This window comes from Ipomoea nil, unplaced genomic scaffold, assembly GCF_001879475.1.
Source record: "Ipomoea nil cultivar Tokyo-kokei standard unplaced genomic scaffold, Asagao_1.1 scaffold1043, whole genome shotgun sequence".
Lineage (NCBI taxonomy): Eukaryota > Viridiplantae > Streptophyta > Magnoliopsida > Solanales > Convolvulaceae > Ipomoea > Ipomoea nil.
Genome location: NW_017617471.1, coordinates 13678460 through 13700489, shown reverse-complemented (window position 1 = coordinate 13700489; position 22030 = coordinate 13678460). Strand labels below are relative to the sequence as shown.

Genomic DNA, 22030 nt, shown 5'->3' with positions numbered 1-22030 from the left:
AGATTATTCCTGTTAGTTTACTGCTTTAGTGCTTTAACTCTGTGTATATATTTCACCATGTAATCTTCTCTAATGTATTAATAATCCAAATCTTATTCACTCATCCCAAACATGCAAAATACTTTCACTAAAATCCATTACCATTACCAAGTATTTGATACACATTCCGATTCTGATTCCCATGTACAAACCAAACGCACCCTTAGTAAACATATAGACTTGTGAAATGTTATTGACCAAAACAAAGTTTGAACATCCACCCAATAAGGAATTTGTGATAAAGAATATGTCCGTATTATATACTCATAAGAGATAAATCATGTGTAGGAATTGTAAGACTTTCACGTATAATATATATTATATATTATGGGTCTTACTTATGTGGTGCAAGTGGACTAGGCCCATTAAGTAATTGATTGGGTTGGACCTTTAGGTTTAAGTCTTATATCCATCAATGTGCCTATATAAAGCTTGTATTGATGGGATACAAGATACATGAATATTATATGGTACTCATACTGTTCAGAAAATATCAGTACACCATCTAGGGTTCTGAGTCAAGTATGAGACAAAATGGCTAACGCTTCTGCAGATCTATTGTTCAAGAGACAACACAACAGGATATCAACCATGGCTGGAGATCTACGGTGCTTCCTCTTCCGCTACTACGAGTTAAGTTTCTCGTAGATTATGGCTGTATATTGTTAGAATTTGTAAATTCAATTATTTCCATAAATTTGATCTTAATGCATTAAACATTTTGTCATTGGTTTACAGTTTAAAATTTCAAAAATTTATTGAAATCTCATATTGTAAATTGCTTTAAGTTATGCAATTTGTCTGGAATATATGAGTTTAATGTTTATTTTTATGCATTAAGCATAATATTCTTTTTTAAATTATGCAATTTTTTTTATTATGCGTTTAGAAATGCATAAATTTAGGATGAAATTATATTTGTTCCTACATAAGTTGGACTAATGCATAAACTTTAGTTGCGGTAGTGCCTGAATTTAAGCACGTTTAGTCCGTTAATTTAGTCCATCAATTTAAAGCCTTATCCGTAGGTGAATCTACAATCTCATATATCTCCCAAACGATTTTAATTCAAATATGAGAACACATGACTTAGGGAAGTTTCTTGGGGAGGAATACTAGTTCTATGGCCCTGGCTTAAAAGCCTTGTTGCTACTAGTCCCCTTGCGACGCTACTCTGTCTAAGGAGTTGGTATTTAACCGAGCTTCGTCTCGACCAACTTTCCTGGGAGTATACCTAATAATTGTCTATCATGTGTTGGTTTAATTTGTTTGTTAGGCTTTAAATTCCCCTTTTGTCAAGTGATTACAATTTTAGATTAATTAAAGAGTAGCCACAACATCTTTAATTTACTAAAAATTGTGTAAGGTTTAAATTACATAAAGATGGCAATGATAATTGTCTAGTGGTCTTATAATTTTAATGAGTTGGGGAGTAGCCACAGCATCCTTAATCAGTTAAAATTATATATTAAGCAGTTTATCTTGATCACATACAGTTTTGGACATATCATTTGTGATTAATTGTATGTAATATGATGGAATTTAGCCCACAAGCAATTTCGTTATATTTGTATAGTTAATCAGGATGAAATACTGGACTACGGTCATAATTTAGCCCACAGGCAATTATGTATCAAAATGTGGTTTAATAGTTTTATCAGTGATGATAGAAATAAATCAATTTTATTTACTTTATAGTTATTTGTAAATAATTCTCATCTCTATCATAAAGTTTAATTTTATGATGTAAATTTTAGATCATATTTCTTAATTTACCCACAGGGATTAAGAAAAGGAATATGATTTCTTAAGTTTTTATCATAATAGTTGTAATGAATCCTATTGAGTAAAACTTTAGCCTACAGACAAGTTTTATATCTCTTGATTCTTCAACTTATTTGATAATTGTTTCATCATAAAATTTCAGTTGGATCAAATTGAGTAAAACTTTAGCCCACAGACAAGTTTTATGTCACTAGTTTCTTCTGTCTATTTAGTAATTGAGATAAAATATTATCATAAGGGTTTAGTTGGATTTAATAGAATTAAAACGTACTTTAGCCCACAGACAAGTTTTATGTCAATAAATCCCTCAACCCACTAGATAATAATTTTATTACAATTTCTTAGAATTTATAAATTTAGTTCAATTATAATTCTAAGTTTCATGATTTGCATTGGCAAAACATATATTTAGTTACTTCCCAAAATTTAGCCACTTTATTAATTGAGCCACGAAACTTGCTCGATTTCCAGACTAACTGTAGTAAGTTACGTGATTTGATATAACTCTATTGGATTCCAAGAATAAAATGTACCTTTTTTTTTTAGCCAAATTCTAAATTGGTTTTGGAAAGTATATTTTATTATTTTAGAATGTCCAACTATGGTGGGGAGTCATGTCCTCATTAGTTATTCCTTTAGTTGGACTATAATTGGAATCATATATTGATTATTTAGTATGCCCAACTAGTGGTGGGGAATTATATCTTCATTAATTAGTTGGTCAAATCAATTATGAGTACGTATATCATTAATTTTGCTAAAAATTATCTTAATCAGTGGAAGTGATCATTTAAAAAATGATCATTAAGATATTCCATAATCAGTGGGAGTGATCATTTAGAAAAAGATCATTAAGATACTCCATTAAAGATTTTGGATTTAATAGGCTTCATACATCCTAAATTGGATTGTATGTCAAACAATAAGTCCAAAAGATTCCATAAGTATTAATCTTGTATTTGTTCATATAAATTCATATTGGTTTAGCAACATATTTATGAAAATGTTGTAACAATATTGAGGAGTTTATTAGAACAAAACATATAACTTGTGGTGCACTGTTAAGTAATAAATTCTTCAACATTTAATAGTCTTTAGTTTCTTCAAAATTGATCCTGGGCCATTTTGGTTTGTAAGGCTCAAGACAATTTTGAGAAACATAAAAGTAAGACTCATAATGTTCAGTTCTTTTTGAGGTGGATCTTAAGATTATTTGGGAAGTTATGGTGTATGTTTAAGATTCCAAATTTATGGAATTAGAGTTTTGATTTATTGTCTAAGTTATTGGAATACTTATGTGACTTGACTATCTTTTGGCTATTTTGATGAGTGGGAGTGACAGACATGTCAACTCCAAGCTCTTAGCCGTTAGAGGTAGTACTTATCTTAACTTATAAAGAAGTCATGGAATATATAGTTAGCATTATGCTAATTAAGAGATCTCTACTTAAGGCATGCTTTTAAGGATATTAGAGATCATACAGTGTACTCTTTTGTACAATTTGGATGATTTTCTCTCTTAAGTTGCGCATATATATTTTATTTTGAGAAACATCCCTTAAGGTACCAAGAATAAACGTTGGGTTTGTTCATAAATGATTCAAGTTGGGGAACAAAAATGCATGTGATCACAGGAGATATTACTCACTTATTCAGTAGAGGACATATTACTATGATTCGTGTGTTTCGTTCTTTAATGAGAATTGTGCTAGTACTTGCACCAAGTGGGAGACTGTAAGACTTTCCCGTATAATATATATTATATATTATGGGTCTTACTTATGTGGTGCATGTGGACTAGGCACATTAAGTAATTGGTTGGGTTGGACCTTTAGGTTTAAGTCTTATATCCACCAATGTGCCTATATAAAGCTTGTATTGATGGGATACAAGATACATGAATATTATATGGTACTCATACTGCTCAGAAAATACCAGTACACCATCTAGGGTTCTGAGTCAAGTATGAGACAAAATGGCTAACGCTTCTGCAGATCTATTGTTCAAGAGACAACACAACAGGATATCAACCATGGCTGGAGATCTACGGTGCTTCCGCTTCCGCTACTACGAGTTAAGTTTCTCGTAGATTATGTTCTGTATATTTAAATCTCACAGGAATAATATATATATATTTGACCATACAAGTATATATATAACTCCTTATTATACTAATCTATATCTATCTACACACACACACCACACACACACACACACACACACACACACACACACACACACACACACACACACACACACACACACACACACACACACACACATATATATATATATATATATATATATGAAAAAAAATTCCCCGCATAAGTGTGAATGCAAATGAGATTAACAATATGATTCATTTAAACATTAATTATAATTAATTTGTAAATTTTATTTAAATACGTTAGCTATATAATTAAATTAGTTATTTTAAATTCAAATTCAAATAATAATACGAGTAACAATAAACTTAAAAATCAACATAATAATAACATAATTAAATTTTTAAAAATATTAAATATTACATTATATACTTATACTTACATTTTTAATAAAATTAATTTTGAACAGAAAAACTAGGTAAATTTTTTTTATTTCCACAATCGTTACATTCTTTGCTAATTTAGAGGATATTAAAAATTTACTAAAATTTATTAAATTAATAATAGTTGGTTCACTGTACAAGTATGTATAAGTCACTCATTAACTTTGATTTGATTCTAGATATGTTCCACACAATTCTGAGACCGTAACTCACTCATATGTAGCTTTGATTTGTTTTGATGGTAGATAATGTTAGGAATATGTGTGGGCAGCCACCGTAGTGCCACACTATTCTAGTATTCTGAGCCCGACGAAGGATCGGAGGAAGAACGACATTCGTGCCCGCTCATTTTGGGATACACGAGTCAATGTTACGAATATGTTTGGCCAGCTGTTTTGACTGCCTACGCACGAGAAAGAATTTTTATATTATACAATTTTTTTTTTTTGAAGAATTATATTATACAATTTAACATCTCTTAAAAAGAGTTTTGTATGTACAGTGATGCATATCTTTTTTTTTTTTTTTTAATGTGGGACAAGTGTTTATTTTAAGTCTTTTCACTTTCTTAATCAACTTAAATGTGTCTACTTTAATAATTAATTTCTCATTCATCTATTATTATCTGATCTGTTTTGAATGTACAACATATCAATCTTTTCGTCTTATCACGAAAAACACGAATCTACTTTAACTTAACCAAAATTGAAAGTGGACTTCACATATATTTGTACAACAAAATAATCACTTATAATACAATTTTATGCTATTGTTTCCAACAAGATATATATGCTCTTAATATTCTTCATATTTACATAAAATTAAAATATCATTGGCAAAAGTCATATTATTTACACATGTAATTAGTTAAGCATGCATTCAACACAAATTAAAATACCCTTCCTATGGCAATTTATATCGTGGACCCTGGATCAAAATGATGTCGTTTGATTTTTAAGCTTTAACAGACTCCGTAACTTTTCGTTTCTCATGTTTCAACACAAATTTTAATTTATTTTAGGTACAGAATCATTATGCTTAATGTACAAAAATGCATAATACGAGATACATACACATGTTTTCTATTTTTACTTATTTTCAAATCTGATTTGTGTAAATAATTTATGTCATACAAACACATAATTTCATAATACAAAGACATAAATTCGTAAAATAAAACACACAATATGTTTTCTGTTATACAACTACTAATTAATTACAGGTACATAATCCTTACGCTTAATGTACAGAATTGCATAACATGATGTACAAAAACGCATAACACGAGATACATACGCATGTTTTCTATTTTACTACGATATACATACACATATTTTCTATTTTACTTATTCTCAGATTTGATTTATGTAAATAATTTATGTCATATAGGCACATAATTTCATAATACAAGAGATAAATTTGTAAATAAGAAACACAATATATTTTGTGGTATGCATCTACTAATCAATTTCAGGTACAGAATCCTTACGCTTAATGTACAGAATTACATAATATGATGTACAGAAACGCATAACACGAGATACATATATACACATGTTTTCTATTTTACTGTGAGATACATACACATGTTTTCTATTTTACGTATTCTCAAATCTGATTTATGTCTTATAGGCACATAATTTCATAATATAAGACATAAATTCGTAAAATAAGATACAATATGTTTTGTAGTATACAACTACTAATAAATTTCAAGTCCAGAATTCTTACGGTTAATGTACAGAATTGCATAACATGAAGTACAAAAACACATAACACGAGATAAATACACATGCTTTACAGTTAAAATTAAAGTTCAAAGCGACATCGTATAGAACTAGGGTCCACAGTGCACTGTGGAACCTGGTTTCACAGTATAACGATTGCCCTTCATATGGTTTTGGGTATTTTGGTTCTCTCTCTAAGTGGGAAAATTATGATGTGGAATCGTGACTACCTTGCAAGATGGACACGGTTCCAAAGTTGTTCATAATTGTGAGTATATGGTTCAAAAATTATGAACATAGAGTTCTATAATTATGAAAATAGAGTTCTGTAATTGTGAATATGAAGTTCAAAAATTATGAACGAGTTTTATAATTATGAACATAGAGTTTAGTCTGTAATTGTTAATATAGAGTTCAATAATTTTGTGAATATGAAGTTTAAAAATATAAATATAGAACTTTATAGTTATGAACATAGAGCTCAGTAATTATGAATATAGAATCGTGTCCACCTTGCAAGGTGGATACGGTTCCACGGCATAACAATCTCTTTCCCATGGTTTTGGCTATTGGTTCTCGTATCATTATGCTGTGCATCCGTGTGCACCACGGCATAACCATTCTGTATTTTTAGTTCATTGATTCTAGATTTTTAGTTCATTGATTCTGGATATATAGTTCAAATTATGCACAACATAATGTTGTTGCTGGGAATTGAAACTGAATTTTTTTTTTAAATGGGACGCACATTTTTAATAAAACGACATTATTTTTGTATCTGTATACACCATGCATAATGCACACGGATGCACAACATAATTTGCCTTGGTTCTCTGTCTAAGTGGCCCAATACCCAAAACAAAAAAGCTTCAATTATTCAAAAGCTAAACTATTAAAAAAAAAAACAAGCTTCAATTTTCAAACCTATTCTTATCACAGCACAAGAAAGAAAAAAATGGAGAATAAATCAAAAAGTTAAAAAAAAAAAAAAAACTGATTTACAATATAATAAATCATACATAGATTTAGAAAAGTATATTTAATACATACATTAAAAGAGTAATATATTTTTATTTTTGCATAAAAAAATGAACTGTAAATTTTTTCTTTTTACCTGCGGCATGCATGTGTTCTCACTTGAACCAACTCATACATACATACATACATATTTCCATACATATATATGGGATCAAGTGTGAAGCTTCTCCCAGGTGAAACGTGTGGATTGATATATCATTTGATGTTGTCAAAATCAACAACCCAAAATGATGAACAATTTTTTTTAAAAAAACGTGATGATATTATGGTCATTTTGCATAAGGTCATAGCTTAAAGTGTGTAAATTTAAAACTTAAAGTACGTAAGTTTATTACTTAAGGTGCGTAAGTTTATAGCCTTAGGTGTCTAAGTTTAAATTTTAAGGTGCGCTGCTTAAGTTTATTGCTTAAGTTTTGTATGTTTAAAACTTATAATGCATTATTTTTCAGCTTAAGGTGCATAAATTTGAAGCTTAAGGTGTGTCAGTTTGAGACACTTGATCATTTACATCCATATTGCTACGAAGTGCATTTAAAAAAAAAATCCTTCAATTTGAACCGTTGATCTAGATTAGATCAACGACTCACATCTCACCCTATTTTTCACTTGGGAAAAACTTTGCACATGGACCAATCCCCTAAACCCATCATCCCTTTTGATGTAGATCTGATTGAGACTCACCATTTTAAAGTCACTTTATTCCCTTGTACCCAACAACAACAAAAATAATAATAAACTTTAACAAATAAGATAAGAGCTTGTCTTTGTCTCCGAGCAGAAACGAAGACAAGTTCTTCGTCTACAACGAAGACGAAGACGAAGAAAGGGGGGAAGGGGGAGGAGTGGCGTGAGACAGGTCCTTCGTCTCATGACACCCCCTTCTCCCCTCCCTCGTCTCCGTCGGAGACGAAGGATGAGGGGAAGGAAGTAGCCGACGGCCACCTCAATTTTTTTTATTTTTTTTAAAAATTTTTTTAAAGTTTATTATTAAAAATTACTTAAAATGTCAAATCAACTTCTACGTAAACAGGCAACGTGATGAAATGGATGGTAACCTTTTATCAAGTGAAATTGCATACATTTTGAGTGTTTAGTGGTCTAATTATATTTTTTTGTTGCCACTATATTTTCAAGTTAGGTTCAATGGCCAATTTGAATCTTATTTATCATAAGATTAATATTAAACATCAGTGTTAGACACTTGCTTTAATTTACCAATTAGGTTTTAAAAAAAAATGTTATACGCATATTAGGGACGTAAAATTCAAGAATGACATAAAAATCCCTGCAGACATAAAATTATAGCCGTCTTCTCCTGTTTGATTATAGCCGTATAGGTACTGCGAGAAGATTCATCATCTTCCCAATTTCTTGTCAGCAATCACTATACACCATCCCCCCAAAAACAACTTATCACTTCACTTCTTTAAATATATATCTATCAATCTATATATAGCCTAAAACCAAAGCTATACTATATATTCTTCCATCTCTTAGCTTGCTTCATTATATTCTATATGCTATATATACACATCAATATCTTCATATATCCTGGATAGCTTTGATTTTTTCTTCAAGAAAATATAAGTTTAACTGAGGAATAGTTGTATAATATATATAATGGGGTGCAGTGGTTTCTTGCCTTTGTTTGTTATGGTGATAGTTCAGCTAGGATATGCCGGAATGAATATTGTAGCGACGGCGGTGATGGGCGCCGGCATGAATCCCTTCATCCACATAGCTTACCAGCAAATGTTTGCCACCATTGCCCTCGCTCCCTTGGCTTATTTCTTGGAGAGGTATAGTATCATCTTACATATTTTTATGAGTTAATTCCACAGAGCTCACTTGTTTTTGATGGCAATTACAAATTTAGTTCCAGAGTATCGTTTTTGTCATTTAATATCCAAGACTATCATTTTTGTCATTTAACATCTCAGACTATTGTTTCTTTGGACACTTTTAGTCCTTCTCATAACTTTTTCTATTTTTAGTAAGGGTATTTTTGTCTCTTCATATTTTTTTTTTTGTTATTTTTCTGATTTCAACCGGTATAAATGGTTTAGGACTTTACTAAAAATCCGTTGAAAAATATGATTACTACAAATCAGATGTTACCTAAAGTTCTAAACCAATTAAACCGGTTAAAATTGGAAAAATAACAAAAGAAAAATATGAAAAGACAAAAATGCACTTACTAAATATAGAAAAAGTCATGAGAAGGACTAAAAATATCTAAAAAACAATAGTCTGGGATGTTAAATGACAAAAACAATAATCTGTGACTAAATTTAAAATTGCCATCAAAGACAATAGATCTTTGGTGGAATTAACTCTATTTTTAAATTATAAACTATTTTCTCTACTAAGGCACTAATATATACCATGCATCTACCTAGAAACAAGCATATGGTTATAAACTTACGTTCTTGCTTGAGCCAAAAGTAATTTTCTTAAATTATTGTTGATTATAAAAGTAAATATTAATCAATGATAGCATGCACTTCCATATTTTAAGAATACTCAATAATGATCAGTGGCCTCTTTTATTCATATTACTTTACCGTATATTCTTTTGCCAGTTGAATAATCAACACTCAGCAAAAAGAGAAATTTTAGTGTTTTATGTTTTTTTAATAGATTCAGCTTCTTGATTGGGCTAGCTTTTTGCGTCAATCTTATTGCAGGAAATCAAGGCCTAAAATGACACCCAACATATTTTTCCAGATCTTTCTGGCCTCCACCTTTGGGTATGCTTTACATTTATCTACTAGAATAACATTAATATAAATACAACCTGGGTACGGTTGAGTGGGAGAGACTTATCTATTATTAACCAAAGATTAAGGGTTCGATCACTGGCTTTGGATATGGAGCAGCCTTAAATCTCCATAATCAACTGTTCCACCCAAAAGAGGTGCCTCCAAGGCACTGTGTTGGCTTTGGATATGGAGCAGCCTTAAATCTCCATAATCAACTGTTCCACCCAAAAGAGGTGCCTCCAAGGCACTGTGTTTGACGGTGAAAACCCTCAGTATACTAAAAAAACATTAACATAAATATACAAAAAATGATATTTACCCCTCATAAATTCCCTCCTGATGTGGCTCGTGGCTTCTACGTGTGATGACACATGTGTTACCTTCTAAATGGGTGGTTACATGATTGAACCTCCGTGATAGTGGCGGGAACATTGATTCTTGGGGTTTTGGGCTGAAAGAAATTCGAGAAAGTATAGAATATATACTACCTTGTAAAGAATTATGTGTGTTTAAAAAAAAAACCATAATTTGAAGGGAAAAAATGATTTTTAATTTTGATCTTGAGTTATGTCTCAAAGTATAATTTGGGCTTCATTGTTTGGACAACTACGACGTCGTACGGCACATATATTGTGTTGCCACAAATGTGCAGGCTTACAGGGGACCAAATCACCTACTTTGTAGGCCTAAACAATTCCACTCCAACTGTTGCATCTGCTTTGGTAAACTTAGTACCCGCAATCACATTTATCGCTGCAGTCCTATTTAGGTAAGTTCATTTATTTTATAGGGAAATTACTATTTTGGTCTCTCAATTATTTGAGTTAATCCTATTTTTGATTTTAAATTTTTAGGTGACAGTTTACTTTTAGTCTTTTTATATCAAAACATCCCTTTATGGTCTTAGTATTATTGTGACATAATCAATTTTAGTCCTCTATCTATAAAATCGTTGAAATTTCGTTAAATTGAAGGACATTTTGATCTTATTAATACAAAGTGCGTTGCCCCGTTATATTTTTTGTATTTTTTTTTTTGAAAATATTCATAATTGAAGAGCAAAATGCTCTTATATTTAACGATTTTTCAACGATATTTTTGATAAAGGACTAAAATTTGTTATGTCACAATAATATTAGGACCAAAAAAGGATGTTCTGACAAAAAAGGACTAAAAGTGGACTGTCACCTATAAATCTAAGATAAAAAATGGAATTAACTCAAATTATTTTATCATTGTCAATTTAGTACTTATTTATTACTTTGAACAAATTTAATTCTCCAATTGTTTTAAATTTCGTCAATTAAATCCATTTGGCACTATTCTGTCACTCAGTCATTAGTTGCTCTTATTTGAGTGTGCACTTCTTGGTCGTGTGACCAAGATGTAATTAAACATACATTCTGGTTACAAGCGAGAGTCTACATTTTGGCATAGCTGAGAAGTAAGTTTACTTTTCGGAAACTCAAACAAGGACAACTAACGGCCAAATGATGGCATAGTGGCAAAGGTAGAGATTAAATTGACAGATTTTAAAATGATTCGAGGATCAAATTCATTGAAATTGAAATATATGAACTAAATTGACAGTTGCAAAAACGATTAATTGTAGAAAATTTAAATTTGAAAATGAATTTATTTGTGTTGGAAGACTTGAAAGCGTGGGCCTAAGAACGAAGGTCGGACAAGCAAAGGTTTTGGGGACCCTAATATGCATTGGTGGGGCGATGTTGCTAACGTTGTACAGGGGACACGTGGTCATCGGCCAGTCCTCCATTCACTGGAAATATGCAAAAAATACAGTGGACAAGAACACTTCTAGCAGCCATGGAAATGTGATTTTGGGACCTATTATGGTCATTCTCAGCTGTTGTTCATATACTGCCTTCCTAATTACCCAAGTAAGCTCAAACTATTATTTCCCTGCATCTTCAATTCGTTTTTCATTTCACAAACAAAAACAATTGCGCGACTTGCGATTTATCAAAATGTTAGTCAGTAATCTATATTTTAATATCATTAGCCCCAACAATAATTTAGATTAAGATTGACGCATTATTATGCACCTTGTGTTTAGATGTCACTTTTGTGGTTCCCCTTGAGAGTGTATCACCGGATGGAACCCTAAATCTTGGAGATTCTGGATTAATTAAACATTTGAAAACCCAAAAAGAAATAAAAAAGTTTAAGATAAGATAAACTCAATTACATTTCCTTTATGCTTTTACTTTTATTAATACTTTTGGTGTTTTTTTTTTTTTTTTTTTTTTTCCTGTTTTTTAAATTAGGCAAGGTTGAGTAACCAGTATGGAGCTCCATACTCTAGCACAGCTTTAGCATGTTTGGTGGCATTTTTTGAGTGTGTGATAATTGCCTTGTGCGTTAATCACAGCATTTCTGATTGGATTTTGACTCCCATGAGAGCTGTCTCCACCACTTACAATGTAAGAAGATTAACTTCTAGTTAATACTCCGTATCTAATTTAGTCTTCAACTACAGTGATTTTTATCAATTTAGTCTTAAATAATTTTTTTGTATTTAATTAGGTCTCTGACTTTAATGGTGTTACCTAATTGAGTTATCTGTTAAGATAGATTGATAATTTCACCTCTATTAATATTCAATTCAGTCATGGACTATAGTGATCTTATCCAATTGATTCCTCAACTATAGTGGTTTTTATTGATGTAGTCTTTGATTCTAACAGTCAACAATTAGATTGGATAAAACCATCGATGTTTTTTTTAAATCAATGTTTTTTTTTTTAATTCATTTTTCATATTCTCTGTTTTCCATTTCTTCAAAAAGATGAACTTTTTTTTTTTTGCAGTTAATAAATGTTGGTAAGGTTGAATATCTGTTGTCTCATATTTTGTTAGGGACTTGTGTATTCTGCCCTTGCAATCTGCCTCACTTCATGGTGTATAGAGAGGAAAGGCCCTTTATATGTTGCGGTGTTCAACCCTTTGTTGCTTGTTCTTACTGCCATTTTAAGCTGGGCTTTTCTTCGTGAAAAAATATATACCGGCACGTAAGTACATATAAAATTATCGATCATATTAACTCTCTTTAATTTCTTGCCTTAAAAAAAAAGAAAATTTCTTTCTATCCCCACTGCAACTATCAAGGCTCAATCATATGTCTTTACCCATCATCTATCATTCAAAAACCAATTAAATTAACCATGGAGGCACACCATACGTACAAAATAATATTATAACAAATTTAATTTAACTCAGAAATTCCTTTTTATTGGTGGCGAGGGAAACTGCAGCCACTACCCGGGGTTATGCACTAGGTAAGCAAATGACCATAAGGAGGTAAAAAACTTAGTTTGTTCATAGCTGACCGGCTCAAATTAAGAAAGCAAATAGGCCACAACAGCAAGAGCTGAACTTGTAATTTTATAGTTACCAAGTTTTGCTAACAGTCTGATCAATTTGTCTGAGGTTGCCGGAAAATTCCTATTTTTGGATTGCACTCATGTAGAAGATTCCATTAACTTTTGGAAAGACGATCCGATCCATATAAATCTCTTCCTTTAATTTGTATGGCTAGCTTCAATTAAGATAGAAAAAGATGTTTTAATTTTTGTATTGGATTGCAGAGTGGTGGGATCAATCCTAATTGTGGTGGGACTCTATATTGTGTTGTGGGGAAAGAAGAATGAGTTGCAGGTGATTAATGTAGAAGATAACAACAAATTGAAGGAGAATGATGCAGAGGAAATAGAAGCTGGAGAGTGCTGATCGAGATGGATCGAGTAACCAGCTTTTTCATCTGCAGATTAGTGTCCAACAAATTAAAATAGGGCATTAAGGCAAAAGTAAAATTAGGGCTTAGTTTCAAAGATCAGATCTTATTGTGTTGTGAATTGTAGTGATGATGATGATCACTCCTAAGATAGGTGGGAAGTGAAGTACCACCAAGGAAAAGGAAGGATTGATCATGATTTCGCATCACTTAATTTGATATTATGAATTCTATATTATTTTAATGTTCGAATAAAATTATTTTTGTTGGCCCATTTTGTTGTCTTAAATTATTGACAAAATTATAAATTCCAATCACAGTTAAAATGGATGAATCAAAGACCAAGATAAAATGAGAATACAAGTCTCCGTCAATGTAGAAAAGCACATTCTCATGCGGACTAAAGATAATGGATCTCTTGAAAGGCTATATAAAGATCTCTCGTCAAGAAGGAAAGACGTGCTTTCAATTCCCTATCTTCTGTTCTGAGAGCTGAGAAGTATTGAGAGAGAATTTTACTTAAGAATAGTACTAGACTGAGGTTTCAATTGAGATTGTGTAAAAGTGTTCCCAAACTCTGTACTTTGAAATCGTGCTCATAGTGGGTTTATGCTTTTTCTCAATACGAGAAGTGCCCCGCAGATTAAGGATTCCCCGAATTGTGTTAAATATTTTTTTGTATCAATTAGTGTTATAAACCGTCATGCGATCCTCACAAATTTTCAATTGGTATCAAATCAAGGCTGCTTAAGTTACTAGTAGAAACGTGATGGATTTCCCCATAGAAGGATTATTAAAACAGTAGACCCCCTACCCTGCATAGTGAAAATTATTCTTACTAGAAAGCAAGCATGAGAATATACATACAATCCCAAGGAGAAAGAGTCTAGCGATCTATAAAAAGGGATGGAGTCCTCTAACAGACGAAAAGGGAAACTTGAAAGACAAAGAGGGCTGGATAATATTAAAAGCTTAAACCGAGCCTAAGAATTTTTTTTTTATTTTTTTTTATTTTTTTTTTTTTTTAACTTTCCTCTCTATTTCGCCATTTCTATATCCATGGCGCTACCTGGTGTTGTTGCCACTACAATTGTAACACCCCACTTTTCTTAAATCTAAATCACAACACTTAACTTCCAAAAGATTAACTAAGCAAGATTAAGATAATATTAAAAGTTTAAACCGAACCAAAAGGGTGTCACCACACACGATGACTGCACAGGTTAAGAAATGTGCTAATTAGAGTCAAGCTCATCACAAAACTACAAATATCCTTGGGGAATACAACCCCTGTGTCCAACACCATCAAAAGGTCAACATAGTAACTAAACTCCCAAGTTTAAACATTAACAACTAGAACAAGTCTGAACTAACAACTCATAACTACGCTCCAAACTATCTCGAGCGCGCTCAAACACTTGGCCCACCTGAAAGGGGTTAACAAAACAAGCAAATAGAAAAATAACCCGTTAGCACGAATGCTAAGTATAACGCCACTCAACCCTGTAAAGTACTATAGATATAGATTTGAAAATCATTTGACAAACACACTTAACCTCAAGTACTTTCAATCTCATAAACAACAACTTAGATCATGCTCAACAATAATTCTATATGCTTGCACCCTAATCAACAAGTAGGCATGCCTTCTCAAGTATTCAATTTAACATAGATCTCATGCTTTAACTGATATTTCTAATCAAGACGAAATACTCAAATTCAAGCTCAAAACTAATAGATAAAGATGCTTAAACTTAACGAACAAACTCATGCTATCAGGTCAATTATTAAACAACATCACAGTGTTATACTTCTCATCAAACTTTAATGCTAAACATGCAAAATACGCAATAAGATGATCATGATGCTTTATAGATATATATAGATATGTATATACTCTCGCTCTTTTATAAAAAGAATATTACTTATGTGGAGGTTTTTGTTGAGTCACATTGACTCGCTTTTTCTCTTCTTTCTCTTGAGTCACATATACTCACTTTCTTTCTTTCTTTCTTTTGAGTCAAATAGACTCACTTTCTTTCTTTCTTTCTTCACTCGTGGGCGAGGTAGGAACTTCACCAAAATGTGAACGAACCTATCTGGGCTAGGCATCTAGCCGACATAATACTCATCTCGCCCACAGAACCACTCTCTTGGTTCTTTTCTCAAACTCCGTGCAATCAGGTATCGTACTTGTCAGTGTGCACACCCCCTAACCGGGACTCTTAGCCCGGCAGGTAGTATCCAACCTAGAAACGTGGGAATACGCCTCATTACTTCACATCGGATCGCAATGTCCGTTTCTTTCCTTCCTCAAATTTTCTTTCTTTCTATTTTCTTCTGAAAGGACATAGTCATGACGGGCCTCCAAAACACTATTTTCTCACTATATATATATATATATATATATATATATATATATCATATGTAACTTCTTTCTCATGCAACTTCTTATGGACATAATTCTCAACAATTTCTCTTTCTCACATTTTGGAAATCAAATATCATGCAAACTTCTCAATGCAACTAGATAATGATTTTTCAAAATAGATATAGGTTTTTGAAAGAATATTTAGGCTTACTTAGAGCCAATAATGCACTTTAAATCATGAAATGCTAAGCATGTTCTTACTGTAAAAGTAATCTCAACTTCTCTTTCACTGTGAAACAGGGGAAATAAAGTACTACTTCATGCTCATAACTCAATACTTAGCAACTCTTCTTAAGAAATACTTAACAAGTATTGATCATGCTCTTTATGCTCAAAATATACTTCAAACTCCAATAATTCACTTTACTGTAAACAAGAAAATCATGTGCTGGATATATCCAATTTCTCACAATCTTTGCAAACTTCTCAACAAATATTTAAGTATGCTTCTCAATCACATAATCAAATAATGATCATGCTTCTCTTCTCAAATAATAAAACTCAGATACTTCAAATTTCCTTCATTGTAAAACATTTACAGAACACAACAAGAGCAAATCCCACCACAAATTCTACTGTAAAACATGTAATCTAACTCCGAATTCAACGAAATCAACTTCTACTAGTGCGTCGTAACGAACCCGAGTGTCTGAGCCTCAAGGGCCCACGAGTCCCGATCCGAACGACACGTAGCTGAGCCACAGGGGGCCCGGCCAGAAACCTTTCTGGCTTGGCGGAGCTTGGTGATGTGAGCCTAATTGTGCATATTTCTAGTATTAGTTTTAATGTATTTGTTAGGCTTAAGTTCATGAATTTGGTAATTTAATTGTATAATTCCTTGTTTTATCACTAAGATATGGTTTTACACTTGATTTGAATGTTTTACGTTGTTTGTTAGTGTTTTGGAACTATTATAGATCAAGTGCAAAAGCAATGGAAGTTCTAAGACGAGTTTGGAGCCAAAACAAAGTCAATGTGAGGCTAAGGAGGTGGCATAAATACTTCAAAAGGGAGCCAAAGAGTGGTGTTTTCAATGGTCTTAATCACTTGGGCAAACCGAGACAAAAGTGGAGCAATCACTACACCAAATAAGAGATTTAGCGGCGGTTTTTTTAATGTTTAGCGGCGGTTTGCAACCGCCACTATTATGTTTCCCGGCGGTTATTGAACTGTGGCTAAATAGAGTGTCGCGATCGATTTAGCGGCGGTTTTCAACAACCGCGGGAATTAATGAAAAACTCGTTTCGCGGCGGTTTTTAATGTATTTAGCGGCGATTTTGTAACCGCCGCTAATAAGTAGTTATTTTTATTTAATGTTTAGCGACACTTACATAACCGCCACTAAATATATTTTTTATTTTTACATTAAATTGTAGCGGCGGTTTTAAAACCGCCGCTAAATTATGCTTTATTTTTAAAATTATTTTTTATTTAATTGTAATGATATTTTTGAACTGCAATTAAAACTTTTCATTAAATTTTATTTTTTATTTGTATAGTTCTCATTAAATTACGTTTTTTCTTGTAAATCTCTAAATTCAAATTTGCATTGCAACCACAAACAAACTCTATATACACATTCAATTGAAAAGAAAATCAATTGTAACAAATATTTGTCAAATAATATCAAACAATATTCAAGTACAATTGTCTACATATTAATTGAAATGTGCATACATAACTAAAAAGTATTTTTACATGAAAAATATAAAGCAACATAATAGTTTATTCAATATGACGATTTCATGCAAAATGAAATTGCCCATTTACATCATTACTAGACGATGAATATCATTTTTCACCCTTGATGAGAATTGATAAGTCATGAATTATATCATTTTCACCCTCGATGAGAATTGGTAGTCAAGAATTTTTCTTGTAGTATTTTGAATCTTCGAGAAGCATGGCACGGGTGGTATAACAACCTGAATTGCTTTCCTCTGAATGGTTCATATAACATCCTGTTTTACAACCTATAGCCTGTATAACTAACAAACAATATCATCAACTCAGTTTTTTCAAATGATTACAAAAAAACAAGCTTTCTTAAGACAAATAAAATACCTCAGACAGATGAATCTGATCAGGGAAAGCTTTCTTAAGACAAATTAAATTAATTTAAAAACCCCAAAAGCTCAATTCCAGCTTCCGAATACCTACATTTCCTGTTTAAGTATGAGAGAATGTGAATAACACAATGGATTTTGAAGAATCAGTAAAAGCATTTTTTTTCCCACGACATTGTTATAGCTCAAAGATATGCAAACTGCTAAGAAGTCAAACATAAGGAATATGGTACAACAGACGTACCAGCTTTATCAGAAGATGATAGACACATGATGATCATGCTGAATCTTGGGACCTTAGGCAGATTTCCAAGTACCTAACAGCCAAATCTTCATCTTTCCTGCTCATTAGAAGAAAAGGTATCTAGGTACTAAGTTTGTGGTAATGGTAACCTGAAATGGTGAAATCACCCTTCTTCTTACATGAAAAATGTGGCAATACACCGAGCAATGTCCATAAGCATAGGCATAGGTGCAGACAATGTATTCTTAAATATCTGAGGTAATGCTGTGGGTAAGTTACCTGAACTGATTATAATATAAAAGGTGAGCAGTAGAAAGGCATAAAACCAATGCAGTCTAAATGGTATAAAGTATAAACAGAGTGAAGCTTGAGACTAAAAGAAGTAAAGAAGAGTGCATTAGAGGAGACCTTCAGTATTTAACTTGTAGATTACAGTCACAAGAAAGTCCATGCCAAGAAACCTCGAATTGATATGCTGAATTTGTTGGTGCAATATATTTTGCAGCTACAACTTTGGCATAACTAGCTGCTCGGGCAGCAAGCTCTTGCACAGACTCCTTCAGCTCTTGTCTATCACTTTTTCAATTTCTCTGTGGAAATTACAGGACGGTTGAGGCCACAAAACTCCTTTCTGTATTGAAAACACATAAGAAAATATTGAAATCTAAAAGAGCTTGTATAGTATTATTTCATTATCATTATTATACAAGGCTTGAAGACCAAACCTCTGCAGTAGCCAAAGAAGAATTTGGATTTTGGATTAGCATCTGACTCTTTTGTGTCAAGTTCCATAGGACTAGCTTCAATGTTTATGGAAGGCTTTGCAGGAAGAATTCTCTTACTTCCCTGCCAAAGAGCTGACATTTCAGCTAGTTTAAGGAAACTGAGAAAATGAATCCATTTATTATATGTTCACTGCTATTTCTAAAGGGAATTTTGAATTTTCTCTTGCTAATTATACATTGTAGAGACACTAGTCCAAACAAATGAATTAGATGTGCCTTGTGGCCTATTATCCTTATTGTAGCACCTCAAGGTAGTTAAACATAGAACGAAATCCCCTAGACGAGAAATTTTCATACTAGAACAGTATACCAAAAGGTGCAAACAACTAAAAATAAATCCAAGCATCTAGTGTTTTCCCATGAACCAAATCCAGGTTTAAATTTAATGTAGCATTCCCCCATTTAAAATCCAAAAGACCAATACTTATTCAGGATAACAACCTAAGTAAAAGTTACCTGAATTTCTGTTACCCGCTGAGAACTGCTCGAGACAGATTGAACAGTGGCCTCAGATTTCTTCATCTCCTCTTCTGATTTTACAGATTTGTGTGTCCTTTGAACAGATTTTTTTGGTTGATCCAGATACTTTCTTAAGATTTTCCTGTTCAGATTGATTGAACTGAGTCAAATAATTATAAATAAAATATCAAATATGAATAATATAGCACTTAATTACCTTGGACCTGCGAACAATGTCGACAGATCGGAGCTGAGGGCACAACCGCGACCTTTGACGATAACGACGACGGAGGCCGCAGCGGTGACAACAGCGACGACTGTGACCTGCTTTACGAAAACAGGCGACGAATCCGACGATTGAGCTGAGTGCGAAGAAATTTCCGGCGAACTTTGCTACAATTGTTGTCTCAGACGGCGAAGAGAAGGAAGGAGGGAGGGGATAAGGAGAGATAATAGGGATTTGAACAGAGGGAAGAATGAGAGACTAACACTTATTTAGCAATTTAGCACGATATATACATCACACAGTAAGTTAGCCACTTATTTTTAGTGGCGGTTTATATAACCGCCGCTAAATACTTATTTAGCGGCGGTTGTAACAAACCGCCACTAATATTTTGTTGCTAAATGATTGATTTTTTGTAGTGAATAGAGCAATAAGTAAAAATTCTCGCACAGATTGGCGACAGTTTGATTTTGGGACTATATCTCAGCCTAGGAATATCCAAATGAAGTGATTCTTGCGCCATTGGAAAGAAGACTCGAAGGACTACAACTCTTATGAAGACATCAAAGCCCAGATCTGAACGGAAAATGGTCAAAATCAGCCTGCAAGACGGACCTACGACACAGGAAATTCTCGACGCGTCGAGAATTTCCTGTGTGCATTCTGAAATTCGAGGATTAACACTCGACGCGTCGAAAATGGCGGCCCAGGCGCGATTTCGACCCAGTTTTGCGCAGAAAATTCCTATTTCCTCTGGGATTAATTCCTACTATAAAATTCCCCCTTCCTCAACCCTAATATTCATTCAGAGATCTTTGGATGCACGAAAGGGGAGAAAATCAAGAGCCACGAGTCAACTTGGGAAGCAAGAAGAAAGCTAAGGAGATTAGGGAAAATCGCCTGGTTCATTCTTGTACTCTCTTTGATGATTTTTAATTCGTTAAATATATTTGCTATGTATAATTTAGCCATGCTTGGCTAAATTCTTTAGAGATTCTTGGGTAAAAGTGTTTATGAACCTATATGCCTGATCTCTCAGATTCTTTAATATATTATTATTTGGGGTTAATACTTGTGTTGCAATTGTGTTTATCATTCTTGTTGCTAGTAGTTTAGGGCCCGAATTACTTGCTTCATAGCTTTGTTTGTGTCACAACAAGAGTTGGGCATAACTTAGGGCACACACAATTGCACCTAACTGTTGGACCTTGAGAAAGGGTAATTTTGTTAGGGAGTTTAATTATTGATTATTGCACATCGAGAGATGGTAGTAGTTAGGAATTTATAATGATGCTTGTTCTTGTTTTATTGGGTGTTTATACCACGAGAGTGGATTTTCACTAGTGTTAGTGACTACGAGAGTAGCTCTATACCACTTTGCATCCTCACACCCGTTTAAACCCATATTTAATATTACATTGTTAGGCAATAGGTGATTAAACACTTGAATCCCAGGAATCTCATTCTCTCTCTTCTTTTGTTTTCAAAACCTGAATCATTGCTTTAGTTTATTTATTTATTTGCATCCTTCACTCATAATCATTAGGATTAGCTTCTCGTGAATAAATTAGCAATTGATGCTTAATACCCCACTTCCTTGTGGATCGATAACTCGTTACTCAGAGTTTATTGTTTGAAAATATACTACAATCACTTGGTGACAAAGCCCCGCCACTTGAGTCCACCAAGTAGCAGCCCTCGGCAGCGGATCTTGCCATGATCCGTCCCCTGGAGCCGTTGCTCCACGGTGCTAGCCGGCGGACCTCCTTGTGGTCCGTTGGCTAGTACCGTGAGGCCATCTGGTGCACCAGACAGTGTGCACCAGAGCCTTTTCTTCACCTGTAGACACATCCAGTGCAATCCAACACTCCCAAAACTTCACAAATCCATCATAGATCAACAATATCTCACAAGTAGATCAACAACAACAATAATCTAACATTTATAAGCAACTATTTCTCATTTCTAACACGTTAACAGAGTCAAAATAAAGTTGGGAGTCCATGGGTTATACCTCAGCTCTCTGTTCTTCCTTGTGTGGATCCCTTCTTCTTCCCAACTCAACCACTACCCCCTTCACCACCTAAACACCTCAAACAAACCAAACAACAACACTTAAGAATAGAATCTCAGAGGTTGGAAGCAAAAGAGTAGAAGCTAGATGGA

At 33.1% G+C, this 22030-nt stretch overlaps 1 protein-coding gene and 2 long non-coding RNA genes across 6 annotated transcripts; 2 read left to right on the top strand and 1 right to left on the bottom strand.

Moving 5' to 3' along the window:
* The first annotated feature begins 111 nt into the window (after positions 1–111).
* On the top strand, positions 112–18797 carry LOC109182358. Its single transcript, XR_002054366.1, has 3 exons — positions 112–205; positions 18373–18379; positions 18788–18797. It is a non-coding gene; the product is annotated as an uncharacterized LOC109182358 (long non-coding RNA).
* On the top strand, positions 8529–13918 carry LOC109182356 (WAT1-related protein At1g09380-like). The gene is made up of 7 exons (XM_019332516.1): positions 8529–8936; positions 9825–9887; positions 10552–10668; positions 11551–11800; positions 12188–12343; positions 12780–12931; positions 13508–13918. The coding sequence occupies exons 1-7, from the start codon at positions 8758–8760 to the stop codon at positions 13647–13649; spliced, it is 1059 nt and encodes a 352-aa protein (XP_019188061.1). The 5' UTR covers positions 8529–8757; the 3' UTR covers positions 13650–13918.
* On the bottom strand, positions 17634–20064 carry LOC109182357. 4 transcript variants are annotated; one of them, XR_002054363.1, is made up of 8 exons: positions 19856–20064; positions 19636–19780; positions 19120–19240; positions 18803–19025; positions 18574–18673; positions 18395–18491; positions 18149–18249; positions 17634–18072 (listed from the first exon to the last, which is right to left on the bottom strand). It is a non-coding gene; the product is annotated as an uncharacterized LOC109182357 (long non-coding RNA). The 4 variants fall into 4 exon arrangements; XR_002054362.1 differs by having other exon boundaries at positions 17634–18064; XR_002054364.1 differs by having other exon boundaries at positions 17634–18064; positions 18149–18240.
* Between the last annotated feature and the right edge of the window lie 1966 nt (positions 20065–22030).

What these genes read in the sequence shown, in the direction of transcription:
- LOC109182356 (XM_019332516.1), top strand. Translation starts at nt 8,758, where the DNA reads ATGGGGTGCAGTGGTTTCTTGCCTTTGTTTGTTATGGTGATAGTTCAG. An exon ending in ATCGCTGCAGTCCTATTTAG is followed by an intron (nt 10,669 to 11,550) that starts GTAAGTTCATTT and finishes TTGTGTTGGAAG; the next exon opens with ACTTGAAAGCGTGGGCCTAA. An exon ending in GAAAAAATATATACCGGCAC is followed by an intron (nt 12,932 to 13,507) that starts GTAAGTACATAT and finishes ATTGGATTGCAG; the next exon opens with AGTGGTGGGATCAATCCTAA.